Source organism: Ochotona curzoniae, unplaced genomic scaffold (genome assembly GCF_017591425.1).
Source record: "Ochotona curzoniae isolate NIBS_2020 unplaced genomic scaffold, NIBS_Ocur_1.0 contig_1014, whole genome shotgun sequence".
NCBI classification, from domain to species: domain Eukaryota; kingdom Metazoa; phylum Chordata; class Mammalia; order Lagomorpha; family Ochotonidae; genus Ochotona; species Ochotona curzoniae.
In genome coordinates, this window is record NW_024464920.1 from 29,356,893 (window position 1) to 29,376,322 (window position 19,430).

Here is a 19,430-nt window from a genome sequence, read left to right on the forward strand (position 1 = left end):
TCAGATGGGGCTTTATTTTTATAAAAGGGCGAGGTGAGGGGACAAAGCTGCACAAGGATGTTTTCTATATCAGGAGGAGGCTGTGCATGTTTTTCTGAGGGGTAGGGTGGGGTCGGTGAGGACTGAAGGGGTAAGGCCATCATTGCCCAAAGACAACAATTTTGGGTTTCAGTGAAATTATTTTAAATTTGCCTAAGTTATATATTTTTTTCTGGCCTGGCCCCCTCGATGCGGTCATCGAAAACGCACATGGGCTAACAGTGGCAGGAACAGACCTGGACCGGTTTCAGAAGAAGCATCATTCGGTTCTGTCACACGTTTGGGGACGAAGAAGACACGTGCATGCTTTGTGATGTCCAGAACCTGGGCTTAGCAACGCCGGCAAGGTTCGAATACCACCCCGCGCACAAGCCCACGGCGGCCGGGGATCCAAGGTCCGTCCCGACGCCAGCCCAGGGGGAAGGGGCCGCGGAGCCCCGTCCTTGCCGTCCGGGGAGCCTCATTTGGCCAGACTTCCGCCCGCCATCTCTATGAGCCCTCCGGATTGGGCACGGCAGGTAGGCGGTCCCTGTCCCAGCGCTGACTGGTCGAATTGCAAGGCCGGCCAAGGACTCTGCGAGTGTCCATTGGCCCTCGCGCTGCCAAGTGGGCGGGGGAAAGGCCGAGCAGCGCCGAGTGCGCCGGCGCGTCGTCTGGGACGCCAGGCTGAGGCTTTTCCTAGGGAACTGGATGTTGTCGCCCCGCCCCGCGGACTTTTTGTCCCGTTAACTGTCGCAGTGGAGGGGGTTCTGGCGCGGGGCGACATGCCGGTGCGCTTCAAGGTGAGGCCGGGGTCGCCGGGCCCGGCACCGGGGAGCGGCGGCGGGGCTCGGGAGGCGGCGTGTGCTCGCTGGGGCTCCCCGCCCGCAGCCTGCCTGGCGCGGCCCTGCTGGGACCCGAGAGGCTGCTGTCCCTGGCTCCTGGCGGCTCACACACCTCCGAGGGGCGGCTCGTCGGAGATCAGGTGGTAGGGGGCCGCCGGGGAACTCAGGAGTGGAGAAGGGAGGAACCTCAGGTCGGAACACCTGTAACTCCATCTCACAGATCCTCCTCCTTTTTGATACTTTTGAGTGTGCCTTTTTGAAACACTGAGCGCTGACGGGTCCTTAGTAAAGACAGGATAAAAGGCTGTGGCTGTCGTTGACGTTCGGGCTAGCTGCTGGTCATCGTCGGCGACAGGCACCCTTCAGTAACAGGTGACCGTCACATCAGGGCGTGCATCTGGAACGGGAAAGGAGTTTTTCTTTTCCAAAGGAGCGAGGTAATATGAAATGTGTTACCCACAGTAACTTCTGAGTCCTACCAGCACTTGCTTTGAGTGGCCAGGAGGATTAAAGGAGATAATACTTTATGAAGTGCTTAGCACAGAGCTGGATAGATTATTAGCTATCATCAAGTTGCCCATCTGTGTTTGATTAGCCGTCTTAGGACTTTCAACTGCCTTTGGTGGTTCAGAAACTTTTACCCCTCATGTTTGCTTTAAAATGTTTGTTCATCGTGCCATGCTCCAATTATACTTTGTGTTACAGGGGCTGAGTGAATACCAGAGGAACTTTCTGTGGAAAAAGTCCTATTTGTCAGAAGCCTGTAACCCCTCAGTGGGGCAGAAGCACCCATGGGCTGGTCTTAGATCAGATCAATTAGGTAAGTTGGACAAATGGAGAGCCCGTATCACTTGAGTCTACCTTGAACCGAACTTGTACAATGGTTTATTCAAAATTCAGCTGGCCTGACTGATGCATTCATTTAATGAATGGATATTTAGTGAGGGTTCACGTGGCTAGGAGTATCCCCCGCTGCTAGGGAGCTAGCCCTGACCAAAGTCATTTACCTGTGGAGAGACAGTTAACAGCCAACTCAGTGAGGAAACAGGCCGGCTCCCGTTGTGTCCCACGTCATTGGGAAGTGTGATAGACTACAAGAGGCAGAGGGATCGGAAGGAATTACAAAGGTTGTTCTGGGGGAGGTGACAGCTGAGACCCCGAAGCTGTGAAGGGACAAGCCTGGCAAAGAGTCTCCCCACAATCTTGAGAACCAGAGCTTAGACGGATTAACAGCCTTGTCCTAGATTCATAGCAAGTCTGTGGCAGGACCGTGATTTGAAATGAACAAGTCTGTGAGTTCAGAGGTTATGTCCTTGTCATCACACTTTGTCTCCCTGTGTCCCAGGCAAGCCAAGTTTCCTAGAGTGGGAGTGGCTTTATTGCACCTGCTTGTTCAGTGTCTCCCTCACAGGACTTAAGGTACCTGAGAGGGGGGCTCTGTTTCACTCACTAGGTTGTACTTTCTCAGTACCTAAACTCAGGGCCTTAGATGTCCCTGCTGCTTTTCAAATGAATTTTTGTGTGACTGAATAAACTTGAGCCTGAATTGACTCTGGCTGTGTGACACTGAACAATCTGAGCATCTGAAGAAGCTCACTGCCTGGGACCGTTGCTGAGGGGGATCCATTCGCTGATTGACCCCCTGATGCTTAAACAGCTGGGACTGGGCTAGGCCCAAGACAAGGTCACAGCAGTGTCTGGGTCTCTCGTGTGGGTGGCAGAGGGCCAAGTGCTTGGCTTATCATCCCGCCTTCTTCCGAGGGCTGGGCTCAAAGTACAGTAGAAGGGCTTGAACTGCCACTCTGATACAGGATGCTGGTGTCCCCGTGGTGGCTTCATCTCTACAACAGTGTCCATAGTCTTTAAACATTTCTCCTTTTGTTCATCCTGAAAGAATTTATAATCAATTTGTACTGTCTCACACTGTTTTAAATTAACAGTTGATTTAAAAAAAAAAAAACATCATTTTGTTCCATCTGTGTGAACTTTTAAAAACTGTTTGAGTGGCAAGGGGCAGGGAGAGAGAGAAAAAAAAGGCTGCTGGCTTATTCCGTAGAAGCCCGCAGCAGCAGGGACTGGGCTGAGCCAGGAACTCTGTGTCTCCCCCATGGTGGCAGGGACTCTGCTTGGACCATCACGTGCTGCCTCCTCGCGCAGTAGCTGAAGGCTGGGTTGGAGGCAGCTGTGGAGGGTGCACTGGAACCTGAGCCCAGTTTGAGTTACAGGCATCCCAACTAGTGGTTTAATACCTGCCCTGATACTTGGTTTTCTTGATTGGATATTTTTAAGTTTATTCATTTTTAATGAAAAGGCAGATCAGATTTATGGGGAAAGGAGAGACAGAAAGATCTTCTGTCCACTGATTCACTCCAAAAAGCTATAGCAGCCAGAGGCTGGAGCTGAGCTGATTTGGAGCCAGGAGCCTCTTCCAGGCTCCCACGCGGGTACAGGGGTCTAAGGCTTCGGCCTGTCCCTTATTGTCCTTCCAGGCCACAAGCATGGAGCTGGTTGGGAAATAGAGCGACTAGGACATAAACTGGCATCCCTATGGGATCCTGGTGCTTGCAAGGTGAGGGTTTAACCATTGAGCCATCATGCCAGGTTCAGTTTTCTTAATTGACATTTTTACAAATAGTTTTGGAGACTACAATTTCTAAAATACTGGATATTGTGTATATGTTTTGTATATATTTTGTGAAACCTGGAACTGCCGACTTAGCTCATTCATTGTGTGGAAAATGTTAACCATGTAATTGGCAGAGTCGGTACTCCATGGCCAAGCAAGCAACTACAGTTAGCCAGATTTCAGTACAGAGTTAGTTTATATCTACATATTTTACCTGGCAGCCCAATCACATTGTTTTAGTAGTACAATAGGTGTTGGGAAAAGCGTGGAGTTGTGTGAAGTTGGATGCTCTTTCTTTGTGATTTCCGACCTCTGCCCACTTCTCAACTATAGGAAGGATGCTTTCTGAGGTTGTCTGTCTGTCCTCTTACCCCATGGGGTGAGGCCCTGGAGTGAGTTTCCTGCATTGGAGAGGCGAGCCTTTCTTTGTAAAGCAGCATTGATGGGGGAAAGGGCTGAGGGCGGTGGGAGCATGGCAGGTGGCAGATGCACCTCTTGGGTGAGCAGAGTTGTGTCAGGCCAGAGCCACTATGGGTGAGGAGCTGGGAGATGATTTCCCTTCATGTGCCTTCCCTGTTGACCCTGTCCTCAGCCCTTCCCTGGAATGGCTTTGTGTCCCCCTGAGACATCAATGTACCCAGCTTGGAGACCCATGATCTGGGGAAGGCCTGAAGAGTGGGGATCCCGGGTTCAGTGGAGACAGCGTCCATGAATGGGTCAAGCAACTCTGGGCTTACCTCGTGCTTGATTTTCTGTTCTCCTTCCCTCTCTTTCTGCGCTGGTCTTCATCGTCCTTCCCAGCCCGTAATAGTCTCCTTTCTATTTAAATAGTGTTCCCAAACTAGGGCGATGTCTCAGTGGCCGTCACTCCACCAAGCTCCTTTTGCCTTGGCAGAAGGTTCATTTTTGGACATTGGCTTGCCAGAGAGAAATCCAGAGAAATCACACCTTGGCTCTTGTCAAAAGGGTTCATTCTTCTTCGTTCTCAGGAAATCAAAGACAAACAGAAGCAGGATCCGGCATGATGACATCTTGTCCCTTCTCATCTTGGTCTGCTCTGTATAAGGGCAGCTTTGTGAAAAGTTCCAGATTTTGACAGTATGGGGCCCCTTGTTCTGTGAAGTAGCTCAGGAAGGTAATTAGAAACGCAGGCAGCATGCACAGCCAGACTGGCCAGGCGTATCACGCTCATCTACTGACTGAGGACAAGCCGAACAAGCCGACCTAATTCTGTTTATTTACTTATTGGTTATGATCAATGTCAAACTCGTAGTACTTCTCCAAAGTACTAAGTTAATTATTTTATCTTGCAAAGTACTTCTTTGTTATTCTGTAATCTGAAGGATCTGTGTGTGTTTGTGTGTGTATATGGCTGCATATCTCAACTGAATTTTAAATTCCATGCCTCCTTTCACAGATGTTTTAATAATTGCCTTTGTAACATGGTGCTCTGATAGCGGCTATTTTTGTATACCATATTTTGTAGGGATCACTAAAGAGCCAAGTTTTATTTCAAAAAGAAGAGTCCCTTACCATGACCCACAGATTTCAAAATCTCTTGAGTGGAATGGAGCCACCCCAGAGAACGAGGTGGTGGCATTATTGCAACCTAAAGCTGCAGAAGCACCCGAGTCACAAGAGGTGGAAGGTGCCAGCCAAGGAAGAGTTCTGTCCCTGGAAGTCCCCAGAGTCCCTAAGAGAACCAGATCTCATTCCGCAGACTCCAGGGCTGAAGGGGCTTCAGATGTCGGGGACAGTAATGAAGGTGTAAAAGCAGAGCATTTACCGCTTACTGAAAATGTGGAGCTGGAACATTCTACCAAATTTTCTTCAGAAAATGTAGATAATAGGGTAAGCCTATTCAGTATATATATATATTTTTTTTTTCAGAAGCTGAAACTTCTATATTGCATTCATTATCATTTCAGTAATCTTACGTTTCATATTTAAAAATTTCCAGTGTTATTTTCATGTCCAGTGTCTGTAGTGTTGTTGGGGAGATGTTGCTGGCTTTGGTTATTGTAAGAAGTTCTTGATGATTGATATTCTGGGCTGTCGCTAACATATCCCTTCACTGGGTGGCCAGCCTGCCCCTGGATTTCTCATCAGAGCTCAGCACTGGTCCTCAGGGAGAGATCGAATGGAGACAGAGAAATGGAGTTGACCATTGCTTCTGGCAGGCACGCTGAGCTGCCTTTTACTTATCACCATTCCGTTTCTTATTGTGTACTAGCAAGCAAACAGGATCTCAGTTGACAGACGCAAACAGAAGGCGAGTTCTGGCCGGCTGTCAAAGATCTTGCAGTTGTGTTCTCTTATGTCACAGCTGGCCTGGAGCGGGTACCTGTGTGCACATAAGCAGAGGCTACCAGCACCGAGGTGAGGCTCTCACTGCCTCCCCATCCCCTCCTCCATCTTGTGCACAGTTGACTGGAACTCCAGTAAAGCTTTGGGGAGTGCTGCAGGAGATTTCATGGCTTGCTGAGGCAGCAGAGGGTGCAGGGGATCAAGGAGGGCAATGTCTGGTGGGCAACCAGGTGCCAAGTAAAGCAGGCAAGGTGTTTTGTATCCTTTATTAATAGATTTAATTATGAAGGATTCATGGGAAGGAACTGAGAGAAGTGGTATTTTCCTGGGGTGTATAATCATCCCTTGACAGTAGTGAGAAAGAACTTTAAATAGCTTTGACAGTTTTAAAAGATTTTTTTTTATATGAGTTGGAAAAAGTTTGTTGTACAACAGCGGTAGATGCAGTTAATATTGTAAAGTACAGTTACAAATTTGCTGATGAGTGTAGGTTTCATGTTATGTGCTTTTGTGTAGAAATTTGTAATGGCTTTTTTAGTGGTTGTTTGTCCCCTAACAGTTGGACAGACTTCTCCGCAAGAAAGCTGGACTGGCCGTTGTTCCTGCACATAATGCGCTGAGAAATTCTGAGTATCAAAGACAGTTTGTGTGGAAGACCTCTAAAGAAGCCACTCCAGTCTTCCCAGCCAAGCAGGTAGTTTAATGGAAATAATGTCCTCCTGAGTTTTGTTGTTGTATCAGATGAATAGTAATAGTAGCTATCATTGTATGAAATTGAAAAGCCATAGGAATAACTAAATGTATATTGGGCTCTGTTATATTCTTGTACAGCTTTAGCACTGAGCTACTGTTACACACTTATTTTCTTCCATTATCCTCTGGATAGTTCTCAGGCTTTTCATTTTCATTTATATTCTTAATCAGACTTCAGGTCCAGGTAGGAGGTACTTCGTCTTTGAACATCCCCAGAGCCTTACGACAGCTCAGTCTTTTCTTTCTCTTAGTCTTTGCGTTTTTCTCTAAGGGCATCCGTTTCCTCTGGCGCTTACATTCTCTCGTAAGGACTAAGAGGCTATCAGTCATCTTACAGTACTAAGACAATGAAATCAATGATCGCAGAAACTATGGCAGCTTCAGACCAACTTGTTCAATACAATTGAAACTTATACAGTATTTCCAGAGCATCTAAAGTAGCAAAGTGATGGGTATCCTTTAATAATCTAGAAAGTAGAACCCGAACTGCACAGGCTTAACTCACACATGTTCTTGAACAGTTAAGTGTATCTAAAGAAAATTGGCTTATGACCTGAAGCTTGTGATTGCTCAGTTTTTTTTAGAATTTTAACCTTAAAGCTAGAGTGGATCCAAATCAAAGCCCTGTTGACATATTTTGCATGTCAATGAAAGCATCTTGTAGATACATTATTTTTATGGGATCAGAAGTGCAAAATAAGATAAACCGCGAGCAGTGTCTTCCTTGGCATTTTTGTTGCTTTCATTAGGGTTTTAAAGGACTTCTTCTGAAAGCAAATGTTCTCTGTTAGTTCAAAACATATCAACTTCAGGGTCTCTGTGTGTGTGATGAGCTTTCAGTGCTTGTTGATGGGGAACTGCTAACTCTTCAGCTCTATTTTATCAGACACCTGTTTTCTGAAAGGATGCTTTTATTACCATGTAACGGAATCAGAGCAGTTTTTGGCTGGGGAGTCCTTGCTGCTATATTATACTAACAAAGAGATGATTTGGAATTGATCTGTATGAAGATGTACTACTATTCAGCATTTTAACAAGATTGTATATTATTTGAACGCCTTATTTTTCCCACTTAGAATCAGTGGTAAAATGTTGTAAAATGAAAACTCTTGTGAAACAGTCCAGGATAGAAGGAAACATTTTAAAATAGAAATCACCTGATATTTTTTCTTGCCTTAATGAAAAGGTTAAATGCAAGAAGAAAAAGGTTGCAGGTGCTGGGGTGGGAGGAACCAAACAAATTGAATGTTTCAGGCATTCAAAATGTTAAGGATTTTCCAATGTTGCAGGACAGAAGAAAACTCATGTTAATGAAGAGAACCTCTTGTAAGTTTGGAAACAGAGCTGCCTTAATAAAGCACATGTCTGTGTTCATGTTATTAAGATATGCTTATTTTATCATTTATTCTGGTGTATTTTGATTGCATTAATTGTTTAAGCTATAGTAATGAGTATCAAAATTAAGTTTTGTGTTTATTATATATGTCAAATTCAAATAGATCATATATACTCTTGTCTTTTTGTGTAACATGAAATTTTTAAATCTCTAAGTTCCATATATTTAACCAGAAAAAAAGACCCACTAAATTGAATTTTTGTTTCCAGGTTTACCACAGTAAAAGCAGATTTGTTCCACAATTCAAAAGTAACTCAGTCATTCATGAAACTGAATATAAAAGAAATTTCAAGGGTTTATCTCCAGTGAAAGAACCCGTAGTAAGACAGGAACTGAAAGAAAACGGAATTCCTGAAACAGTGTCTCCTGAAAAAAAGGTATTCGTAACTTCCAAACATTAAATAGAAAGAGTTCTCGTGATTTCAGACTACACATTTTATTTCACTAGTAGCTTGTATGTTAGGTGTCTACGTAGCACCTGCTAGGAGCCAGGTACTGAGACTACAAAGATGAGAAATACACCAAGCTCTTGGGCCATTTGGAAGACATACGCAGATTATTAAAGATAATGTGGAATGGTGAATACTTAGTGGTACTGCAGGAAAATCTACTATTTGTAATATCCAGTGAGTGGTCTTTGAGTGGCAGTGTAAGCTCCAGGGTTCATAGTAGTGACAGAAACACTTGTTTTAAGTAATGAAGTTAAACTCAGGCACACGTGTGTTTTTAACCTAAAGCTTTTACATGTAGAATTATAGCCAGTGTAATTCACATTGTTTACCTCGGGATATACAAACAACTGCTTCTGCATATGGAATTATACCTATTTAAGTTGCAGTACCAGGCAAAAAATAATTGTAAATTAATGGTAACTGGAGTATAAACACTATTTTTGAATCTCCTGGAATGATATTACCTGATACTTTGTTGCTCTTAAAAATTGAAAGGAAATGAGTTAAATATGGCTAAAAAAAGTGTGTGTATATATACTTATGCACACATACATATATATGTAAGCATATGGCTTATTATGACTTGTGCAGAGAGTTGTTCACTTGCTCTGCAAAGCTTACTGTGCAGGATCCTATGTTTAATTACTGCAATGTGATTAAATGTTCATCTAAAGTATCAAGCAAGGACCAATGTAAGATCATTGTTCGATATGTATTAACAAAGTTTTATTTAAAAATGTGTTTCTTAATGTTCACATTTTCTTCTCTAGCCGAAGATCTGTGTTCTTTATTATCAGAAAATGGAATAATATGCAGTATATTTTGTAAAAAGTTACACTAGTTTTGAAACTTAATTTTTTATGACCTCTATTACCTTTCATATTTGAAGTTTACATCCGAAAATAGAAATGCAACAGAATATTCAGGTCTAACTTAAATGGTGTCTATGTTTTCACTTTAACGTGTAACATTTTAAGCGTGAAAAGCTTGAATTATTTCCATTTTAGTGTAATAAAGCAGACGATCCTCTGAGGTTAGAGCCAGAGATGGCGTCCAAAGACTCGAACCAGCCTAAGAAGAAGCTTACTCCTTGGAGACATCAAAGGCTTGGGTGTGTATTTTTTTTTCTTTCTTTCTTTTTAAAATCATGGCATTTAGGTGCTCAACTTGGGTAATATATTAACCTGCTTTTTACTTTCATTAGGAAGGTGAATTCTGAATATAGAGCAAAATTCCTGAGCCCAGCTCAGTATTTCTATAAAGCCGGTGCATGGACATGCGTGAAGGAAAACATGCCAGACCAGGTGAGCGTTCTTCTCTTTTTTATGTCTGTTAAACAGCTTAGTTTCGCAGGAAATCTCATTTAGTGATAAAGGTTGTAACGTAAGAGAGATTACAGTAGTAGTGTAACCTCTAAAAAGTGTCAGGAACTTGAAGTTGTGTATAAGTATGTAACTTACCAGTGTATTTACTTTTTTTATACTAGCATGTGTTTCAGAGATTAATATTGCTAAAGTCTTTAAAGTTTTTAAAAAAACTCTTGACAACCAAGCATTTGTCAATAAACTCAGACTATAGTTTTAGGAATTTGATTATTTTGTAGCGTCTTAACGAAGATTTATTTTCAAGACTAAATCATTTTTCAGGTAGTGGCACCCACTGTGTGAACCACTCTAACGTGTAAACAAAGAAAGGGGGCCTCCTGTGCTGTTAGGTGCTTGACTTTCAGTGTGGGCGTGCCCTGACACGAGGAAGAAACTTGGTGACCTAAAGCTGGGCAGTGAAAGCAGCATCTGAGACAGACACCTGTACTCCCATGTTTATAGCTGCTCCACTCACAGGTACCGAGTTATGCGGTCAACCTAGGTGTCCGTCGGTTTACATAAGAGACAGCGCTGGAGACAGAACTCACCCAGCAATTACTATTACCAATGTGTGTGTAGGCTGACATGGGCGACATACTGATCCAGACCCCATACTGGTAAACACACACAAGAGTCATGTTTGGGATGGCTTCAGAGGAAGTTTCTCTGGGGATCGTCCGGACTCAGAACTCCAACCACAGGGAGAATTGTAGGATCTGTGGTCTGACTGTGGAGTGCGTGTGTCAGAGCTGGACCTCCTCAGTTGGCTTAGATGGACAATGGACAGCATACTCAGATGCACATGGAGGATATGGTGGCTTATTGGGGCCTGCGGAGGACATCTGGTACCATAGCAGAGGAAGGAGAGCAGAACAAATTGCTCAGCTATCCCAGCTAAGCGTTGACAGCAAGTATCTGGGCAATTGGAGACCCTAGGGTGGACTGTGTTAGCCAATGGACCTTGGAAGGACTTTCTCATCCTTGGATCAGTGAGATCAACAGCATTTCAGAACTATCAAAACCGCTTGAGCAGAATCTTCAGAGCATGCTCCACATTGGGGACCCTAGGGTGACATGAGGTGGGGTGGCTGTTCCCCACCCCCTGGATACTGGGGTGACAGGGAGGCTGGATGTGGCTTGTACCCTAATTTCCCCCTCATCCCCCAGGTACAGGAGAAAGATTTGAAAACAATGGTCTCACCCTGTCAACTTGTAAACACGATTAAAAAAAAAAGGCAGTGTTGCCCCTAAGGGTGGGACAACCACCCGCTTGGGTCCAGAGAAGCCCTTGTTTCGGGAGTATCTGTTAGGCTGACTTCTTGCAACTGAGCAGGGTTGCTGTTTAGGCCTCAGAGGTAAACGTTTAGTGGATGGAGAGGATGGCGGTGGCTGATGTCATGACCAGTGAAATTCTTTCTCTTGGTAGAGGAGCACTGGTGCTGTAACTGTTAATCTAAGACCCAGTTTTTAGGTGTCCTATTATGACATTGGTACATATTTTGTCTTATTCATTGTAACTGGTGGTTATAAATATTTGAATTAGTGGTATTATTGCCTTCTTTGGACAGAATACTTAAATAAGTTGGAGTTAGGAAAGAATAATGATTTTTAGCTAAGATATCTGAATAGTGCTGATAGTCTTATTTGAACACACATTTTAGACGTTCAACATGGGCCGTATTTTACTTAAGCTTCCCAGTCTCTGTGCGGTACACTTGGGAAGGAAGCTACATGTACTGTCCGCACTTCAAAGAGGGAGGATTTGGCTCTGCTGCCTTGGAGGCAGACCATCCACAGAAATGAATTGAAATCCTTGGTGAAACTCTCGCCTCTTCTTCCTCCATGCCTGTTGGTCTCTTCATGTAATTCCATGTTTATAGAATTGGACGTCTGAATTGGACTTATGTGGCTGCTTATGAGATACCTAATTATAAGATACTGCTTAATTTGGTGACAAATGTTTTGAAACTCATGCTTGTGAGGGTCTTAGAAAGTTCATGACAACTGCGTATTCTGAAGAAGTGATGGATTTCAAAAAATGTTTTGCTCCAAAGTGAACTTATCTTTTCATTTTCCTTGAACTTTCTGAGGTGCCCTCATGTGCATCCACACTTGCACTTTTTTTTTTTAAGATTTTTCTTTTTTATTTTATAAGATTTATTTGTTTTTACTGCAAAGTCAGATATATATATATTGAGAGAGGAGGAGAGACAGAGAGGAAGATCTTCTGTTCGATGGTTCACTCCCCAAGTGACCGCAATGGCAGAGCTGCACTGATTTGAAGCCAGGAGCCTCTTCCGGGTCTCCCATGTGGGTGCAGGATCCCAAGGCTTTGGGCTGTCCTTGACAGCCTTCCCAGGCCACAAGGAGGGAGCTGGATGGGAAGTGGGGCTGCCAGGGTTAGAACTGGTACCCATCTGGGATCCTGGCGTGTTTAAGGCGAGGACTTTAGCCACTAGGCCACTGTGCCAGGCCCATGATTTTTCTTTTTAATTAGAAAGGCAGATTGACAGGAAAGACAGAAAAGCCTTCCATCCGCTGGTCCACTCCCCCGGTGGTATCCATGGCTGTAGCTGAGTCAGTCAAGCCAGTGGCAGGAGCTTTCTTTGGGTCTCAGAGTGTAGGGTCCCAAGGCCCTTGGGCCATCCTCCACTGCTTTCACAAGCAGGGAACTGGATGGGAAGTGGAGAAGCTGGGACACCACCCTGTGTTCCTGTAGGATCCTGGCGCTTGAACGGGGAGGATTAGCCAATTGAGTCATTGTGCCAGGCTCACAAATGTAGGCTGACATAACTAACTTCATCATTAGGGTATTGACTCTTTTTTTTGTCTTCTCGTTTGTATTATTTGAAATATTATTGTTTTGGACTCTGTATAGTCTAGTTCCTGTCTATTTTATGTTAAGTCCCAGTTATCTATTCATAGAACACATAGTTGGTTGGATTGCTTTTTTAGCTGGTGGTTTGTATTTGTCATTTCCATAATGTACCCTCTTGAACTGTCGATTCTAAAATGCCCATTTAAAGGGTTATTTTTATTTTTAAATATTTATTTTAAAAAGGAGATAAGAGAGTATCTTCTGACTGCTGGTTTACTTCCCTAAATGCTGGAGCCTGGATCAGTATCTAGGTCGCCCACATGGGTGACAGGGGCCCAAGTACTCGAGTCATTACTGCCGCCTCACAGACATGTTAGCAGAAAGCTGAGTTGGCAGTGGAGGTGGGACTTGGTCCCAGACACTGTGATATGGGATGCCGTTGTTCCAAGTGGCGACCTGACCTGATCTCTGTCCACCCACCCATCCCAGGATTCTTTTTAATAATAAACAGCACTTGTAATTGTTTGATCCCCCTCCTGAGAATAATTACTGGATTGGGATTAACTCTCTTCTCAACTGTCCTGTAATCTTTCAGTCATCCAGACTGCTCTGGTTGAGGTAATTTTATTCTTTATTTGTTTCAAGATAGAGTCCTACAGTCAGAGTTGGCCTGGAATATGATGGACATTATTAAGGACCAAATAGCAGGTGATTCTTCATTTTGGGAGGCATGATCTTTGGGAAAAAAAAATTATTCCTCCCCTCCTGCCCAGTTTTCTGAATTTGAATTTTCTGCTTATAAATCTGAACAATTTAGTTAAATTACTAATTTCGATAAGTCCCTTTAGAAATGAAAGAATTCTTCTGGCAAGGTGTGCATCATTGGATGGCGTGACTTGACTTGGAAAGTTGTGTGTATGAGTAAACTCAAGAATGTTTTACTCATATCATTTTTAGTGGCACTTTTGTTAGAGGTAGTGGGCGTTTTTATTTTTTAGAACTAAGTTTTTTTAACTGACAATGATTGTACATATTTAAAGCATAACATGGAATGCCTATGTCATGGTTATTATTTTTTTTTAATAAAACAGACTCCCTCATCCATTATCTAATTTTTAAAAAGATTTATTTATTTTTATTGGAAAGGCAGATATACAGACAGAGAGAAAGATCTTCTGTCCAATGGTTCACTTCCCAAGTGACCACAATGGCTCGTTCTGCGCTGGTCCGAGGCCAAAGCCAGGAGCCTCATCCAGTTCTCTCACATGGATGCAGGGTTCAAAGGCTTTGGACCGTCCTCAACTGCTTTCCCAGGCCATAAACAGGAAGCTGGATGGGAAACAGAGCAGCCAGGATTAGAACTGGAACCCATATGGGATCCTGGTGCATTCAGGCGAAGATTTTTAGCCACTAGGTGACTGTGCCGGGCCCCTATGCCATGGTTATTTTTAATACTAACTTCACATTGTTGAGATTTTTCTCTTGTAGGACACTTTACTTTGGGATATGTTAGTGTCTTAATTTTCGTCCTATTTTAGGATTATAGAGTTGTAAAATGATGTGTTTGGAAAACATAACATTAGCATTATTAAAAAATTACTAATAAGATATTTATTTAAAGTATGAGGTTTTAAATGTCAGTAACAAGTGGCGTAAAGGTACTACAGAATGTGTGTAAATACAATTGGCATCAAAATTGCATCACTGTGTACATGAAGGGAATATTCATGTGTTCTTCCATTCTTCAGACAGTAAGATCACGTGGCTGAAATGCCTCCACCTCAATTTCTTTGATGTTGAGGAATTGTATTTGGAGAAGCCAGCAGGTGGCAGTATCATGTATTAAATGAAAGGATTTAGAATGGGAGTAAAGGTTCCTTTTCATGTGAAAATATGTTGCTTGCGTATTAGGGAATTCACAGGACCTTATCGTTCATTAGGACATTTTGTATATCCTGTTACTTTGTCAGACATGTTACGATGATGAATTGCTCACATGTTCTTTTATATATTTATTATATTTTTGGAAAGTTGAGGTTCTGTTGGTTCTGAGAGCATGTTAAGGAATGTGTGGAGGGAGGCCCATAGCTTTCTCCTTGAGGGTTGCAGGTGTCTGCAATCAGCAGCCCAAGCTGTCCGAGGGGCTTCTTCCAGAGCGAGGGAAATAGGATGGTATTTAGAAGGCTTTTGTCAGAAGCACCTCTGTTATGCCAGAATGTGACTGGTTTTTGAGGTAGGTAATATGGTTACTGAACTAAATAGTACTGAAATTACCAATAAATACCGACAGATGTGGTATATGTATTTAAAAAAAGGACTCAGGTATGGTATCACATTGAATCCCATTAGAATTTGATTATTGACATTTACCTGTCATTGTGTTTCTGTATTCCTCCCCTAGGGTTCTCTAAATGCCATGTGGTATGCAGAGGTTGGTTGCTTTTGAGTTTTTAAAAGCTATAATAATGCATAGAATGCTTGTGTAAGTTCAGTTGGAATAAAAAGTAGGTCCATATTTTTCTTAGCTGCTGCAAATTTCTCCCTGCCTGCTGGTCTGAAAATAACTGCATCATGCTTTAGCCTGATTGTTTTAATTTCTGCTTTTTACGCACATAGTCTGACAACCACATGTTTTGCCTTTTTTTCCCTCCTTGGTTTGTGGCTGTGTTGTGCAATTATCCTTCATGTGCTTCTTGGTAATATTTGTAAAAGTGCATTTACAACAACCTGTGATGTCTGAATTCTCCCACACAGGTTAAGGAACTCCGAGAGAAGGCTGAGTTTTACAGGAAGAGAGTCCAGGGAACACATTTTTCTCGGGACCATCTGAACCAGATTGTTTCTGATAACAACCGTTGTTGGGACGTCTCTTCTACCACGAGCTCAGAAGGAACTGTGAGCAGCAACATCAGAGCGTTGGACTTGGCCGGGTGAGCTGCTCTCCGGGCATGGTGGGGAGATGGCGGTGGATCGTGTGACTCAGGATGATAGCAGAAGGTGACTTGCCTTCCAGGCCACTGGAGAGGGGCTGGCCATCCAATGAATTATTTTTAACTTATTCTGTGTTATGAACAATAAAGCTAATTATTGTTTGATTTAAATATTTGTATATAAAAATATAAGGCATAAACATTGGAGACTGTGTATTACCTGTTATTAATAGAGAAGGGATGATTATATGATAGATGTTAAAGGACTTTTAAAAGTAACAAAAAGTGCCCAAAAAAACTCAGAAACGCTAAGCAAGTGCTACGTAGCTATCCAGTATCACTCATTATAATGGATTTCGTGGCTGAAATGGATCTGGGCCCTTGTTTTAACAGCTATGTTCTGAGTTTTAAAGTAAACAAGCTTTAACTTTAAGAAAAATAGCACATTGATGTTTCACAAATAAAAGCGTTTCTAATTGTATATTAACACAATTATACATACCAAATTAATACATATTTCCAATAACGAGACACCTGATTTAAAAAGCTCAGATTATAATGTGTTGAAAAGATGAATCTAAAATATAAAGTTGAGATCAACTTGTTTGATCACAAATACGCAATGTCTGCTCAGACCTCAGTTTAGTAACTGTGCCAGTTATAACGTATGAGGGCCTAGTTACAGCATATATATGCCAGTCTAGGAGCAAAGCATGACTTCTGCCATCAGGTGCAGATGTGTGTGAGTGTGTATGTGTGAAGGTAGAAGTAAGGGAAGATAAAATATATTTTGGTCTATTTTAGTAGAAACTAGATGGTAACTTTAACTTAATGTAAAAGGGACTGCCTGGCAAGACAAAATCTGCAGGAATCCTGTAGGTATGAATACTGGAAGGAAATGATGAATTCATTAGAAACTGTGTAAGCTAGAAGACTCGAAATAAAACCAACTTTGTTATGCAGAGATCCTACAGGTCCTAAGACTTTGAAGGAATGTCCAGAAGAAAAAGGACATGTCTTGGAAGAACCCCAGACAAAGAGTATGGAGCAATTGGGCATGTCGGGTGCTCCCACCGTACCTGTTAGAAGGAGACTGGCCTGGGATGCAGAGGACACTGGTGACAATGAACAGGAAGAGCCCAGAGGGGAGAAAGAGGCGGAGGAGGTGGACGTGCGGGAGCAGGAGGAAGAAGAGGCTAAGGAGGAGCAGGTGTGCACTGGACACCTGGAGAAGTTGGACACCCAGGAGAAATCCCAGGCAGACAAGATGAGAGAAGGGTGAGAGTTGTAAATGACTCAACATGTAGACTCAGTGTGTGACTGGTTGCTATGTATATTGCTTTGTTTTTACTGTGACTCATGCTTTTGGTGTTCTGACTAATAAAGGTCAGGTTTTTATAATATCAGAAAATATGCATTGCTCTGTGGCTTATAACTTGATTTTCCCAGGTATTTGAATATTTGAGTCACCACTAATTATAGTGAAACTGTTGAACACTTGGCTGTTTGAGAAGGAAGTAATCAGGTTTTTATTATTATTATTATTATTATTATTATTATTATTATTTGTGTTCTGTAATTATGATTTGCCAGGTTTACAAAATGCATTAGGAAGAATGTCTTTATGTGTAAAGGAGGAAAAGCCAGGAGTTAATATTAGAAGCTCTTACAGAAAGAACAAATATTTTGTAATATGTATGAGTCCTTCTGAAAATGAATAACTGCTCTTGTTTAATGGGCAAATTTGTCTGGGGAGTGGTCTCTGCCCTTGCAACTGCTGCTTTTTGTTCATAGTCTGAATCCCTTATCCGTCCATGAGCATTGCAGCTCCCTTGGGTCCTGGGCCCTGAGATCATGGAAGAGCTGTCTGCTGGCTTGTTGCTGACTAGTTATCTTTCTTCCCTTTCACTGTCTGTTCTCTGTTGGTTGCAGGTGAATTTGATGAATGTTTAATCATTTATCTCTTTATTTCCCACAAACACATTAACCTTCTCTTTATGAGTTTTAAACCTCAGGGTTGTGCCATGATGGCCAAGGGTTTTTGATGGTACGTTCTCAAATGCTTTCTGATAGATTGTCTCACCTTGTAGGTCAGACTCTTCTTCGGAATCCTCAGCAACGGGTGGAAGGCTTCCTACTCCAAAGCTGAGAGCACTGGGTGGCATCCAGAGGACTCACCATGACCTCACCACTCCCGCTGTTGGTAAGGCGCACACAGCGCTCAGTCGGCCGCCTTTCCTGAGTGCACACTGAGCTGGGTTGAGAGCTGCCGTTTCCTGCATTCTCCCAGGTGGTGCAGTCCTAGTGTCACCGTCCAAAGTGAAGCCCCCTGCCCCAGAGCAGAGGAAGAGAGTGGCCCCTCAGGATGGCCTGGAAACTCCAAAGAAAGATTGTACTAAGGTAAGTTATTTGTGGGTTGGGAAAAGGATCTGTTTTGCAACTATTCCAGTCATATGTAATAAATGAATGATAGGCTCCAAAATGATAGGTTCAGATTTTAGAAAATTATCTATCGTATGTGAAGATGATTCATATACTATTTGTAATGCAAAAGCACTGATTTGATTTTTTTCCTGGCAGTGACGTTGCAGCAGTGCTAATGTATTTTCACTCTTGTTAGTTTAACAGGAGTGGGGAGACAGGAATAAGGGTACTTTCTAAAGGTGTGGATGAAGGCCGCAGTGTAGTTTAATACAGTAATTTCTCCATTAAAAAATAATAATGACACACTCTACTGAGCCTCTAGTGTGTCTGTTTTGTATGCCAACTATGTTCTAGGCACTGTTTGGGCGCTAGAGCTGTAACAGTTGCCAAAATAGACAAAAGCTATGGTCTTCATTGAACTTACATTGTGGTGGAAGAGAGACTGATTAAACAAGATGTCCATGTAGAATACAGCTTGTGTTAGATAGGGATAAGAGAAACAGAGCAAGGGCAGTTCTCCCTGCAGGGGTGGCCTCGGAGCAGGAGCTGAAGGAGGTGAGGGGTGGACTGCTTTGCGTGTCTGGGAAGGCATTCTGTGCAGAGAGCCCAGCGAGCGGTAAGCCCGTGAGGTGAGCACGTTCCTGCTGCATTCTCCAAAGGAGGCGAATCGTTGTGGGCAAGACTGAGTGAGAGGAGTGGGGTGATCAACTCAGAACGTAATGTGATGCTGAACTGTAGAGAGCCTTTTGGGTCACGGCCAAGGCTTTGAATCTCATTCTGGGTGAAATGTGAAGCCAGTGGAAGGGCAGTCAAGTGACATGATTTGACTTAGGATTTTTCAGTTCATCTAGCTACTGCATTGCTAATGGGGAACAAGAGGAAGGGGAATGAAACCATCAAGGATCAGTTGTAATATTCAGGCAAGCCATGATGGTCATTTATCTCTAAGGGATTTTGCTTTTTTTTTTAGGAATTTAGGAGTGTGTGCACAGTGAGGGTTTTCAGTGATTAGGGAGAGGCGTATAACATAGCCCATCTTGTAACAAGATAACTGTTGCATGAATATTATTGGAGTGACAGAGTTTTGAAACCATTTCCTGTGAAATATGTGTACCTTGGGTTGTTAAAGGAAATGTAGTAATAGGAAAATGGGCAGAGGATCGATCAGAGTCAAAGGATGGGAATTTATTACCCTTGTGAACAATCTGAACCACTCCCTAGGGCCGCCACCTAGAAAAGGGAAGATTCTAGGCAGCTGGGGACGAGGAGCAGACTCGGCCCATGTGGGTGACCATTGCATATGAGGGAAAGGATTTGAAGACACCAAAATATATTTTACAATTGCGTTTTCCCCTACCTCTGTGAACTGTTCCTTGTGATAGTATGCAGTGTCACGCTGAAGGAGTCAGTCTTGTCACAGGGGTCAGAATTGACTTGAGATAAAGAAGAAACATGAACCAGTGAGAAAAGGACAGGGCAGAGGACAGCATGTGCCAG

The 19,430-nt window shown here is 43.0% G+C and overlaps 1 protein-coding gene across 4 annotated transcripts in view; it reads left to right on the forward strand.

The window, feature by feature from the left end:
• The first annotated feature begins 717 nt into the window (after window positions 1–717).
• MDM1 (Mdm1 nuclear protein) overlaps window positions 718–19,430 on the forward strand; it is a 28,914-nt gene continuing 10,201 nt past the window's right edge. Inside the window, exons 1-12 of one of the 4 annotated variants that reach the window (XM_040982054.1) lie at window positions 718–821; window positions 1,569–1,683; window positions 4,976–5,340; window positions 6,356–6,490; window positions 8,155–8,322; window positions 9,405–9,508; window positions 9,602–9,701; window positions 14,981–15,010; window positions 15,334–15,509; window positions 16,473–16,787; window positions 17,600–17,712; window positions 17,800–17,909. In XM_040982054.1, coding sequence (XP_040837988.1) covers window positions 804–821; window positions 1,569–1,683; window positions 4,976–5,340; window positions 6,356–6,490; window positions 8,155–8,322; window positions 9,405–9,508; window positions 9,602–9,701; window positions 14,981–15,010; window positions 15,334–15,509; window positions 16,473–16,787; window positions 17,600–17,712; window positions 17,800–17,909 — 1,749 coding nt within the window. In that variant the 5' untranslated portion in view covers window positions 718–803. Of the gene's footprint in view, window positions 822–1,568; window positions 1,688–4,478; window positions 4,619–4,975; window positions 5,341–6,355; window positions 6,491–8,154; window positions 8,323–9,404; window positions 9,509–9,601; window positions 9,702–14,980; window positions 15,011–15,333; window positions 15,510–16,472; window positions 16,788–17,599; window positions 17,713–17,799; window positions 17,910–19,430 lie in introns of those variants that run through there. The other 3 variants (XM_040982063.1, XM_040982072.1, XM_040982081.1) reach the window with 3 other exon arrangements.